Source organism: Trachymyrmex septentrionalis, unplaced genomic scaffold (assembly GCF_001594115.1).
Source record: "Trachymyrmex septentrionalis isolate Tsep2-gDNA-1 unplaced genomic scaffold, Tsep1.0 scaffold127, whole genome shotgun sequence".
Lineage (NCBI taxonomy): Eukaryota > Metazoa > Arthropoda > Insecta > Hymenoptera > Formicidae > Trachymyrmex > Trachymyrmex septentrionalis.
In genome coordinates this window covers 1,548,594-1,562,467 of record NW_017304406.1, presented here as the reverse complement: position 1 = coordinate 1,562,467, position 13,874 = coordinate 1,548,594, and the positions used below count along the sequence as shown (strand labels likewise).

Genomic DNA, 13,874 nt, shown 5'->3' with positions numbered 1-13,874 from the left:
ACGCGCGAATCGCCGGAGACACGCGGGAGGTGCGTGGACAGAGCGAGGTCAGCTCACGCACGTGCGCATTGTGCGTGGCGCTTATATTATGTATACACACATATATATATATATATATAATATTTATATAGCACACTATCAACTCGTTCGATCATTGGTTCGATCATTATTGTATCCGAAAGAGAATTACGGAAATTTACGCAATTTCTCGAATAAACAATCGCTTTGAAAGGCTATTACAGGACACGAAATTTCAAATAATCGAACTGCAGACGTTAATTCTCTGAACAAATGTGATAATTTTGGTTTCCGATTTTATCGCGCATAGTACGATATTCAGCAATCTGATATCAACGCGTACAAATTCAAAAATTAAAAGATCGGCGCGATTGAGTCTTTTTCTACGTAACTACATGAAACGCAAAAACATAAGGACCGTTCTTTTTAGCTAAAGTTCATGTCTCGCATGTTCATTTTTCTTCCTTTTCTCTCTACGTTGGAGAGAAAAAGAGAAAAGATGAACCGTGCAAGAAATTCAGCTGAAAAGAACAAGCCTATAGGTTTATCATACTATATTTTTAAAAGATCCTTCGCTGCCCAAATGTTTTCCTCATTATTTTCCTAGTCCAACTGACCATTAGTATCTGATTGTGCTTTTTAACGATTTTTGGGCTATAAAAAGTCTGAGAAAATTCTGATACATTCTTTCAACATTCAAGAATACGATTTTACAATGACATTACCCGAAACGTTATATTCATTTTTTTTGTACATGTACAGTGAGTGCAAAGAGTATTCGTTTCAGAGAAAATATTTTTTAAAGAAACTTTATTTTTAAGAAATAAATATTATCCAGCGAGAAATAAGTTATCGAATTGATGTCAAATCGATATAAGTGATTGATGATTTCATTCATATTTCAACATTAATTTGACGTCGATTCGACGTTTAATTGACGATCCATCTCTTGTTGGATTATTAACAATTTATTCATAAAGAATAAAATAGACTGTATGTTTCTTAAAATTATATATAGTATACCAAAAAGATGTGTGTTAATATAAAATATATCATCTGAAAAATAAGCGAAAATTAAAAATTGTATGAATGCTCAAAAAGTATTCGTACAGACAGAACAAGAGAAATTTAGCTTCTAAAATCAAAAATGTGAAGCTCGTTTGTTTATGTTAGAACAGAACGTATTTATTGTATAAAATTACTAATTAATGTTTATTTTCTACAAATAAGACTTTTTTTCATAACAAATTTCCTTGTACGAATACTTTTTGCTCTCACTGTATATGAATTTCAGATCAAATTCAAAATGAAAATTTGCCTGGGGTCTTCAAAGTCCAGATTAGACTATAGAAGGTTAATTCATAAATAAATTTTTTTATGTATTTTAATAACGGGATATTTTTATTCTTTCGTTTTAGGTTAAAAATGAGTAGTAAAAAGACGACTCGACGAGTGGTCGCTGCATGGTGTTTCCTCGAGACGAGATACCAAAGCGATCGATACTGCGGTTAATGACCCAGAAAATGCCAGATTATTTTACAATGCAAGGCGCTTATACGAACGCGGAACGACGTGAATCGATAGATAATGTCTTCATTGCTGTGATGGTATGGAAACAGGACGGCCGAACTTTGTTATTAGGACGCCTTAATCGCTTGAACATTTATCATGATGTATACATTTCTTTTTTCTTGCCTGTCCTTCTTCCTTCATTTTTTTCTACCATACCTCTGTTATGCCATTGCTCTACAACGTTATGAGTGAAATCCTATTCTTGTTTGGGTTATCGGCCGCGCCTTTTATCGTTTGTCTGCGTGGTGCCGGTAATGCGCGGTATTTTAGATCTCTTTTCACGACGACTATAACATAGCGGTAAACAAATTAGAGGAGATAGGAGATATTAAGTGTCATATATATATATACTGAAAAAAAGCTGTTAACTTGACTAAATGCGTTTAGTTTGTAATGATTATTTAATTTAAATATTTATGCACTTAGATTAACAAAATCTTATAATTTAAAACATGTTATTTAGTTGAATTAACAAATATTTGCTTGACAGCCCGTGACGGTTACCGTTTAATTGAATCAACTAATATTTTTTTGGAATAGCAACTTTTTTTTCTCAGTGTGCGTAGTATGTTGCACTTGATCCCACTTCACGCCATGTCTGCGTTTCTTCGATTTGAACGTTCGCGCGATTACGGTTTTTGATAAGATCCGAATTACACACGTTCTTAAACGACAAATATTTGAGATTCGCGACGCGAACAGTTGCGATGATTATCTTGGGTGACCTCAATTTTCAAATCATGTGCGCATTTAAGACAAGATACGGGACTGCGGCTGAATCTCGTTTACATTTATAATCAGGCCGAACGAAAAATGAGGAAAAAAGAAATTATTCAAATAAATTCGACTAAATTCTCTTTACCGATCGCATGTACTTACCTGGTTGGTTGAAGAGATGAATGTTTTCATCTTTTAAATAGAATTCAGTCAAATCTATAAATAGCAATTATAGTTTACTTTATAAATATTTTGAATATTTTTAAAAGACATTAATTTTCAAGAGCATAAATTCCGAAACGACTGAAACTCGAGATAAAACCGATAATAATTCGTTTTTACATATAAATATAGTTTATTTGAGCTTGTTCAGTTGCACGCTAACAAATCGTAGACCGAATGATCACGTCTACATATGAGAACTGGCAAACGAATATCACCTAAAATTAGAAATGTTACGTAATCGTCTGAGCTAAAACGACGTCGTGAGTTAAGGACAAACCGACCGAAGCATGTATTTCTTCCAGTCGTGTCTCGTCGCACTTCGCAGTCGTTGTACTCCTTAGTCGATAAGGATTGCGACACCTATTTTTATTTAACGGTTAAACTTAAAGTACATCGTATTTCGGCATTATCACTTGCTCGCCGAGCATACAGCAGCCGACTTGTGGAAGGACTGATTTCTCGAACTGCAAACACAAGGTTGCGGATATTCGAAGCCGACTTCTTTGTTAGTTTAACTTTCATGCCGAACGAGCTTTAAAGATAGACTGCTCCTTTTACTCTGACTTAAATTCCATAAATAAGACCGAGTTTAGGTATACTGTCTTCTAAAAACGTTAGAATGTTGGAGATCATTGATGGTTACCACATGACTACCACATTTAATCCAGTTGCATTTAAAAAATGAAAAACGATGGCATGTTTCTTTCAGGTATACGCGGTCGACAGAGAATGCTTCGAAGCGTTTTTAACATCTCAAGTGAACCGCACCCAGCAGGTATACCCGAATTAGTTCGAGTTTACGCTTCGAGTTTAGTCCAACTATTTCAATACAAACGAGATCCTCTTATATATCCGATTATCGTGGGTTTTAATTATGATCTGCGTTTTTTTTTTATGATTTCAGCTCTTTCCACGATTTGGAAAAACTAGCGTTAAATAAAAATATCGTCGCTCACTTATTACGCTCGCTCCCTTATTATGGCGTCGATATTATGGCTATTCATTGAAGCTATCTTTCACTTGACAAGCGATCACGTTTCGCCTGATACTTACTCGCTGACTCGAATGACGTTGACACCGGTAATAGACGACGCATGTTACAGACGTAGTCTCACTCGATGTGTGACGCAACAGCACAATCGCGCAAAAAGCGACATCATGTGCCTCACGCAGTGGAAGGTTGCATCGCCGATTTACTTTCAATTCTGCCGTGCCGATCCTCGTGACTCGATTCGGTTTTAATCAGCGAGGAAAATCCTCTTTCGAGAACCGTTCCCCGAGACGTCTCAACAATCGTGTTAGCGATGTAATTCCCCGGAAGTCGTCTCTCCTCAGCTGTTTCCCAACCGAGAAAATTATGTTGCTATCGCATTTTTTTTAATTGCGACATTTATTTACTTGCCGACAGCATGACGACGTTCATATTGCAAAATATCATCCTTAAAGTCACAACAGTCTGTTTTGCGATCGCCAACCGACTTCGGCAACTACGCAGATCCGAAGTCCTCGATTCGTCGACGTTTGTAAACACGTACGCCGTATACGTGCGTGAGAAAACATTTACTTCGATGAACGCGATTAGCACGCTCTGCATGTTTACAACGTAAATCACCGTTCGGTTACGTTGCAATTTTTGCACCCGTGCTTTGGAAAGAAAGAATTCGTGCGCGATACGCGCGCGCGTGCCTGCATATTGTGCGTGTAGGAATAATGGAAAGTACCACTCTGTGTATTCTCGATCGTTCGGTTACGCGATAAATCTACGTGTGTCATTGCGACAATTAAGTCGTCGATCTTGCCCGCGTTCTTCCGCTTTTACGACGTGGATGATAACCGTCCGGGCGTAGCGAGACAAAGTATCGTGATATATCAATCACCAGAGACGTCTATCTGTTTATGATACAAGTTTATTGAATCACTGCTTGCGCAAATTAACAATGGCAATGGGCCTCAGGTTCCATTATCGCATATTTTCCAAAGTACCAAAATTTCTCCCACATTCATATTTTGTTTTAAATATTCGTGTACTTTTTCTCTTCAATAGGATGTCGATAATAACAATAATAATAATGATAATAATAATCCAAATGATAATTAATAATATAATAATAATAATGATAATATAATATACAATAATAACGGGATATGCGCGCTAATTAATAGTCGAGATAATAGTCGAGAGATATAACAGGTAAAATATACATATGCTCTTATGTATGTATAATAAATTAATTTTCCCATTCGATAAATAAAACAATACGAATCGCGTAAATTTCCTTTGATTAAGTGATATGGTTTGTTCGGTGACAAAAAAATTACTCCCGCCTCGTTCCTTTCACGACTCCAATCTCCTCTTGTTCCCCCGATGGATGTTTTTCCCCCAACGTTCAATATCAAATCTTTTCTAGTTTCTCTCCGGTTACTAACTAACTAATAAATTTTATATGTATAATAGCAATATATATACAATGCATGACCCGCAACGACGAATGTGCGTAATAGGTAGAGTATCTATGCGAATGCACCTCGTGACAAAAAGCCATCGATCCTTTTCTTCTAAGCTGGAACATTCAACTTTATTTCTATTTTATGCCTATGCGTCCTCCTTCCGGTTCTTTTTGCCTACGTGACCCTATCAAGAATGTTTCGCTCATTTTGTTTTTTATACTGGCTTTACTTTTGACATTTTTACTCGATATTTTTCTCTCAATTTAATGTCCTGTTTTATTATTGAATATTAGAAAGAAATTAATTTAATAATAAACCAATCACGTTACAGTCATACACGAACGTGCATTGAGAGACAGATGCCAGATGTAAACCCAGCATTAATTTTGTAATCCTGTAAATGGATTCGTTCGATTTGCTTTGGCGAAATGACGGACCAAAAATAATTTCTTTCTTTTTTTTTTCGTGCTCTTCGCAGTTTCAATATGAACAGCGTCGAAAATATCATCCCGCTGCATCTCGATCGAACGCATTATATCAACTTCGAGTCACGCGTTCGCGCTCGAACCAATTATCTTCGGATTTGGAGCATAATTTGAACGCGAATGCATATATATATGTCGCCGATCAAATTTATCCTCGCGGAAGTACACTGGCTACGTCATTGGCACTGTCAAAGCGGAGGAATAAGAGAGAAGCTCAGTTTCGCTATGAACCAAAGTGAGATCCTTCGAGGTTAAAAGGTGATCTCGACTATCGGTGGACTCCTCGCTTTCCGGCCAAATTGTATCCGAGATCGCGCGAGAACGGTATCGCGTATTGTGAACAAAGTCTGCAATCGCACACAAATCGGCGTTTACACGATTATTTACAAATTTACCTAGAGATATACAAGCTATGCCCCCGAGGCTAGAAAAAATACGGTCGCTCGAGCGCAGGAAGGCCGATCTCGTCGATCCGTTCGCGAAATAGTGAGAAGGAATGCGAGAGAGAGATGGACTCTCTCGCGATTTGTGCGTTTTCGCGAAACACGAGATAAACGTCAGCGAATCGCCGATATCATGGATCAAAGAGCGTTCGATACTAGTTTTACGTCTCGAATAATAGTTACAGGATGATTATCTTCTTTCGCGAGACGTCCGTGAGATTTTTTTTTTTTTATCAAAAGTCATACTTAATCCGCTTCCAAATTTGGGTGGCAGACACTAGTCGATAAGAATCACTTGTATATACAGTTACAGAGATTGCGATTTTGCGCCTCGACGAACGATGTTATCGCGATTGCGCGCGCGCGCGATTGTTACGATATGAATCATTCGCATTTTCAGCGCTAATATTTTTCTTAGACGTAGAATGTAAAAAGCGTTTCAGGGAAAACAACGTGTCTATTCTCCGTGTCGTTGTTTCGTGAAAAACAAGCGCCCGTCCTCCGAACCTTCGATCTCTCGCCGAAAGGTGAAGAGAAGAAGGGCGGAAACACAGTCTCGCGTAACGCATAATGTACGAGAAAATGAATCAACCAAAGTCCTTCATTTCCTTCCTTTTCCATGAAATGAAAAGACTCCGATCGGTTCTCTTATGCTTTATGCATTACGCGTATTATGCATAGGTGCGCTGCGCGCTTCGCGGCCTTCATTCGTATTCGTGGCGATAACGTTTCTCTCAACTTGCGCGCAGGTTCACGTTCAGGGTTCATGACATATTCACATTTCGCTATCGGGAAACTTCGTAATTCAAGACAAGATACCGTACGATGGATTCAAATCTCAATCATCGACATTCAACGATAGTAATTGTAACTATAATCCCGCGGGGCTTGTAAAAGTTCGACGACTATGACGACTCTCTATGTCTCCTCTGTTTATAACAAACTTACGCCTTTAGTTTATACCGTATAATCGTTGTGGAACGCTATAAATGCTCGGATGCGCGTTAGCGAATCTTTACGCGCACGGCACCACGGCTACAATTACGATCATTGCTAAGTATAACAATCTCTCTACTTTTTAAGGAAACAGCCGTAAGTACGATTCGGATAATTCGACTGTACCGCTGAGTACCTGTACCGCTTGAAATTCGACGGCGCCAGTGTTGATTAGAAGTGGTCGACGAGCGGCTGACTCGCGGTTAAAAAGTCGATTGCGTACAATTCGATCGTCGCTATTACTGCGCTCGAGCCGATCGTCAGAAAAGAGAAAATTATGACTAGAGAAGAAGATTCGTACGTCGGATACGATCGATCGGTGGTCCGCCCCCCCCGAAAGGGCTCGACCTACTCTTACAAGTAGCGTTATTAAAGTATTTGGTGTAAAAATAGGTATGACACACAGAGAGCGCCCCCTCCGTTTCCAAAAGACTTGTCGATGTTTCCCCCTCGCGCAAATGACAAACTGCGCTTAGGTGTTACATCGGTGTTTTTCTTTTTTCTTCTCAAAAATTTGTGTCCAATAAATATTAGCCTGTCGATTAAAAAGGATCTAAGCGGCGAATGTCTAAAACGCTTCGTCAGAAAACTTTGGGTAGATCTGCTATTACTTATTTTACAAAAGATCCACGAGAATTCCATTCGAATTCCGTTCAAATCCCTGTTAAGCCTATTCCTTCTCTCCTCCTTTTGGAGCTTAAGTCCTTTTTAATTTACAATATTCAAAGGTAAATCCATTTTAAATCCCTTCGAAAATACCTCGAGAGATACTCTCTCGTCTCAACGCTGCTCCCTCTAGTTAGACTCGTCTACTTAGACTTTCGCGATCGCTCGAAATTCGACTACGGCCGCCTTCGCGCGACAAAATCTCCGCCGAGATTGATCCTCTTCGAGGTCCTCCTTTCCGAGTCGGTCCCGATTTCAAAGATTTCCTCTCTCAACGTAGCGCCCGCGGCGCGTAAGAGCCGAATGAACCGCTGAAAGCCATTCCCGGCGATTCTTGGTGCGGCCACATTGCCGTTTCCCTTCGAAATTCTGGCTCGGTGACGACCGAAAGTGTCGCAGCGCCACCGGGTCTCAGGTCACGTCCACGTTCACGAGTCCGTGAACCCGATCGTCGGCTGGCTGCTACGTCAGCAGTTTGAAGAACATCAAAGCTAGAGATATGTTGATGAAGAGCACCAGCATCACGAGCTGCTGGCGGGAGAACCAGTCCTGGAAACAGTACGGGATATTACATGCTTCGTTAGTTTTCCTATCGCGAGCCATTTAGCTTCGCGGTAAATTCAATCAATTATCTTTTCTTACATTCAATAGTAATTGGTAGATTTCTTACTCGGCTTACATCTTACAACACAACTGCTACTCTCAATGTAGATGATCCTTTATGCCTCTTCTACAATAGCCGTGAGTGCAGTTGTAAGTGGTTTTAGTTAACAAGAACTGACCGATTACAACTCGAATATTCTCCTCACATTCCACTTGATCGATCAATTCTTACAGCTACAGCTAATTAAAGCTACGCTTACGGCTATTGCGGAATAAGTGTAAGATATTTCATTCATCGTCTCGAGATACATGCACGAGAGAGTGATTTTATTCGATCTGTAATCGCGAACTCGCGATTGCGAAACTGGACCAAGCGGATGCTGATTTCGAGAACCGCGCAAGAACCTATTATAGAATCGTCGCGTTTCTCGTGGTGCGTTATATTTTTGCGTAGCAAGTCGAGACGCACAGAACTTGATCCGAAATAAACCGTAACACTCTGCCAAGTGCCGCTCCGTGTTTTCTCTCGTTGTAACGGCGAGGATCGATGCCGGGCTATCGTCAACATCGATAATAGTTTCGACGGAAATCGATCGGGTAGAAACACGGAGGATACTCACCTTAACCTGCGGACTGACCAGGTACAAAAGCGGGTTCGCTCTAAGCCTCTCGCTCTCGTCGACTTGCCTGCGGATCTCCTCTCTCCTCATGCTGCTCAGAAAACTGACTTCTTCCCTCGACAATGGTGAGGTGGCCGTGAGCTGGATCGGCTGCGCTACGTCCGGCAGTGACTTCTTTCGTTGGAAGGGCATTGCCGCTACCGGCATCGCCTGCACGAAGGAAATAAACGAGAAACAAAAAGAGAGAGATGGGCCTCGAGCGACGAACGCGCCGATTACTTATCGACACTATATACATTGCCTTAACGTCTTATATAGCATCAAACGGGTATACAACGGAAAGAGAAAAACGGAGTTGTCGTCAAGCAATAGCAATTATACTTTTGAGTATACTTCTTACAGGGAATAACGTTGAGTTCAAAACTAGGTGAAGTAACGTATTGGTTATTTTTAATTAAAACATCTATTTTTAATAAAGTCCAACGTTTGAAGATCGGTTTCGTGAACATGTAACGTGCAGGGATTCGTTGTATTTTTAACTCTTAAATATACAACGTCGCTGATGTTTACAAAATTGATGAAGTTATAAGTATTTGATTGAGAATCAAGCAAACTGACAAAGCGAAAATTGTATAATGTATTGTATTTAAATAATTTTATTTTTGTACAGACTTTTCTTTTAAATCTGCAAAAATTGCTTATTTTTTTGCACTCTAAAAAATGAGAAAACTCTTTTTAATTTGTGCTCTATTCTGTCCAAGATTATTAACGTGTTTCCATTGTATTTGTTGAAGCTTTTGTTTTATATCAGAGCTGCGTGCATAAACCAGCGTTTCTCTTGTTCGAATTTCTGTTTGCTCGCTTGCGTGGTGTCAAAAGTTAGACAGCTCTGTTTTATATCGGTCCGTGAAACTACCATTGAATTTTAAACTATTGACTATTCAGACAATTGAGTTTTTCGTTCAAACTTCTACGTGCAGTCAATCACAGTATTGGTCACAGGATAATATTATCACGATTCGTTAAGTTCTCCGGATCTCAAATTCTATCGTTCTGGCAGCATTCTTCACGAAACCGATACAAAATCGGTTGTGTTAGAGCAGTACGAATTCCCGTAATTACGTGTTTTATTAATTCAGCATTTCATGCGAACGCAACGGATGGCGAGGAGAAAGATAGAGCACGAGCGGAAGGGGGGTCTTTGGAGCCGTTCCAAACCTACGAGAAGCGAGGTTTTTCGAGCACTGAGTGAGATACAAAGGCCGATGGGTCTGATCCTAAAACGACTCGTATCGACCTTCACATTCTTATTGTACGACTAAATAAATTTTTCAAAAATCGTAGTTCTAAGGGAAAACTATATATACTCGTATATATCTGTTAAATGAGAAGAATTTTTTCAAGCAAATAGTAAATAACTATAAAAAGTAATTTGAATTGCAGTCAAGAACTCCCTTTTTTATACCAAAATTCATTCGTATCACGGTTATAAAAAAATTCCGTACGCGTCGCGTGATGTTCTGAACATTATGTGTGGCAAATTAGCTAATAAATTCTAAATATTACATAACTGTATACGTTCTATTTCTTGTCGCAATAATATACTATATGCATAATTTTATACAGGTTGTTAAAATAAGAATCAGAGATTTAACGTTAGAGAGCACGAACTGACTTAATAAGTGTGATTGAAAGTTTTCAGTTTGATCAATAAATATAACTTATTTGCATTTTTGTATAAAATGGCATAGATTTGTCAAATTTTTTGTACGAATCGATTCTAGTCATTTTTTAAATTTAATTTATCGAGTATCTGCTCCCCAAGTCTTGAATCTTATTTTTAACACCTTATTAATAAGTCATGCATATTAAATTGCGATATTGCAAAAAGCCTCTTGTCTTGCACTGAATATATTTTCGCAAATCGCACGTTCTTATCTCTTGTAATCTTCTTGAATAAGAACAGCAGTTAAATAAGGCCACACGTCTTTTTTTCTATATACGTTATATGCAATCTATCGTGTTTGCTGACTGCATTCGTTTATTACGACGTGTTTTACTCGTGTTAAACCCTCCATCCTTCTACACTTCATCGAGCGTGCTTCGTTGTCGCTAAGCACAGCTGATTCCACCCCTAATGACCGCGCGAGCAAACAACGTTTCCCCCTCCGTTCGTTATTTATTGCTCTTGTTTTTTTCCCTCATCTTCTAGATGAAAATTCTAAAGAAAATTGTTTGCCCACCCTGCATTGCTTAACCTTGGTTATTAAAATGTTAGAACGTGAATTTGCCTCGCGTACCTCCACAGGAGGTGCTACGATCCAGGACTCCGAGGCTCGCCTGGCCATCAGAGCGGGGCTGCATAGCAACGCCTCCTCCTCCTCGTCCGCCTCGATCCAAAACATCTCTATTCTCACGATGATTCGTAGGCACCCTCGGAGTACATCAAAATCTTTCGAGTTTTTAACCACCCACGAAGAAGAAAATCATTCCCGTTTGCTTGGCTCAATTTTTCCTTTTTTTTTTTTTTTAAATTGCACTTTTGTTTCGTACTTGTTGATTTTATAAATTTCTCTTTAAAATTTCTAACGGACTTACAACTCTTGACGTTGATATGCTGTACAGTTTTCTTCAATTATCGGACTTTTGATATGATTGACAAGCAATGATTATTTGCAAGGACAAATTATTTGCCAGGTCCGTGTTATATATCGTGATTAAAGAGCTTACAGTTAATCGTTAAATAATTTTCATTAGATTGTCACTTTTACGTTACGTCGTTATGAAATGAAGCGAACACTGGTTTTTTTTTTTTTTTTTTTTTTTTTCGAATTCACGTTAAATTCGAAAGATCCTCCCGGAAGCAATAATCGAGCCAACTGGCGCTTCCGTTCACACCGAGTTTTCTTTTTCTTTGCCTCTTTCTCGACCGGAAATGTCTTTGAAACTGCACGAGCGTGTGTTTGTATTCGAGCGTAAAACCCGTCCGCTTATTTTTCGGCTGTTTCTCGACGATTTCCGGGCACGAAAAGGGGCAAATCAAAGTGTAAATTACGAATTCGCAGCCTCCCAGTAAGGAAGCTGGGCCGCAGACTGAACGGCCCTGGCTAACACGACCGAAATAGAGCGATGCCCCACTATCTTTGAAATAACTTTGCCGAACGTCGCGACGCCCGCGGAGATCTGCGTCGGGACGCTGCCAGAATCCTGTCCATCCTCGCAGCTGATTTACGAGGCTGTTTTATAACAGCGAATATGACGTGAAAAAAGATTATGCTCCAATCTCAAAATTCGATCCACTACTTTTGGTTCACTGACGTTGGCAAAATTATTCGGTTTCTCTCGAAAAATCTCGTACGAATCTCCAATTTTTTTTCTCAAATCTTTTCGAAATAGCTGAAATTATTTGGAAGTTTAAATTATTGAAGTATTATTAAAAATTATATATATTAAAATATTGGAAAAATAAAAGAATTCGAAATTTGAATTACAAATTTTATCGTACCATCGTGAGACAATCTTACGCAAATCAAGTCCAGACCCAAATTATCTGACTCATGCGTTTGATATGCGATGGAATATATAATACCGCGAGGATTTCGGGATTTTCGTGAGCCAAGAAAACGTCCGTCCCACTTATTTGCAATTTCTTTGTCTGTCATTTATCGCGTTGCGCAGTCTGCCTGTTGTTGCAAATTAGTTAGTTGCACCCGGCGAAGTAATTCGACTGGCATGGTGCAACGGTTTAATTTGCTTCGCTAATGACGCGATTACTTCGAGGTAGGTACTTCCCTTATTGAATCGATTGTTTAATCCGATTTAATTAATGCATGACGCTAATGATGTAATATTTTTTCACGGTGGCAATTATATTCACATCGATATAAATTTATCTATCCTCAATCGGATTAGCACAACAATAAACAATGGCGAGTAATGAGTGATTTATTATACTTGTTACAAAAAAAAAAAATATTTCGTAACTTTTTGAAGCTTCCGTGATGTTTTTGCACATTGTACGACTATATATACCTCAAATGAAACTTGACAAATTATAAGAAATGATAATGAAGTAATTAATATTAAAACCGGAATTTCCATGGCCTCGTTCACAAACTGCATACAATTGCCTTCATTGTTTGCGATCTTCCTCGTGAATCTACATATTGCCCACAATTTCCGTAGAACTCGTTTGAATATTACGATTGCTCAATTGAATCTTGAAATATTAATATCTTATCATATAAAACTTCAGCACATACTTCAGCAACCATTAATCGTTCCCAATACCTTATTCGATATCGATTTTTTTGTTTCGACGATGCTATTATTTTCTAAAAAAATGACAATAAACAATAAAGGCAGTGAGAGGTCCGATTTACGCGATACTCTCTTTAATCTGTCATTAACAGCAGCTTATACATGATATACATAAATACATTCAGTACATCGAATGCAACGTCGTTGTTTGGTGAACGAAATCGGTACAGTTTCTACATTAAGATCGATTTTCTCACGGAATGTAATCTGAAAATTTAGCGAATATGCGTATTATCTATTTCGATTCCTCGTCTGATCTTCTACAACTATATGACTACATATCTACAAATAATTGTGCGTCACACTATAAATTAGAACGTGATTATATCTGACTCATTAAGTATCTAGAAAAGCTTTTGTAAAGTCGGAAACAGAACAACGCTTATCGCAAGGTTGGCACTTGAGTGTAAGGTTAAGAAAAGTACTACGTTTTCAACGTTGACGAAATGTCGATGCTTCTCTCGTGCTTACTTCTTCCCGAACAATTCGATACTATACTTGAAAGTCGTTATAAGCGAGTAATTTGTGAACACATGGGTAGATTAACGGCTTAAGTCAGAATTCAAGGGTTTATTTGGGAATGTTGCATTCAAAGTTGCACTTGTGCATTATATTGTTGCATTTTATGCGGACCCGCACAAATCATTAGACTCATCCTCGCGACTTTACTTTTTTTTTTTGTGCAACTATCGTTATTGTCGAAACCATGATTTGTGACTTAAGGTGTTAACACAGATATATTAAATATCATTAAATCGGTC

The 13,874-nt window shown here is 38.6% G+C and overlaps 1 protein-coding gene across 1 annotated transcript; it reads right to left on the bottom strand.

The window, feature by feature from the left end:
• Positions 1-7,407: 7,407 nt before the first annotated feature.
• Positions 7,408-12,113, bottom strand: LOC108756438. Its single transcript, XM_018500252.1, has 3 exons — positions 11,094-12,113; positions 8,794-9,003; positions 7,408-8,119 (listed from the first exon to the last, which is right to left on the bottom strand). The coding sequence occupies exons 1-3, from the start codon at positions 11,196-11,198 to the stop codon at positions 8,033-8,035; spliced, it is 402 nt and encodes a 133-aa protein (XP_018355754.1). The 5' UTR covers positions 11,199-12,113; the 3' UTR covers positions 7,408-8,032.
• Between the last annotated feature and the right edge of the window lie 1,761 nt (positions 12,114-13,874).

Excerpts from the sequence above, each read along its gene's own strand:
- LOC108756438 (XM_018500252.1), bottom strand. The coding sequence starts at position 11,198 with ATGTTTTGGATCGAGGCGGACGAGGAGGAGGAGGCGTTGCTATGCAGC. Across the intron at positions 9,004-11,093 it reads TCGTAGCACCTCCTGTGGAG|GCGATGCCGGTAGCGGCAAT; the intron begins GTACGCGAGGCA and ends TCCTTCGTGCAG. Across the intron at positions 8,120-8,793 it reads TGGTCAGTCCGCAGGTTAAG|GACTGGTTCTCCCGCCAGCA; the intron begins GTGAGTATCCTC and ends TACTGTTTCCAG.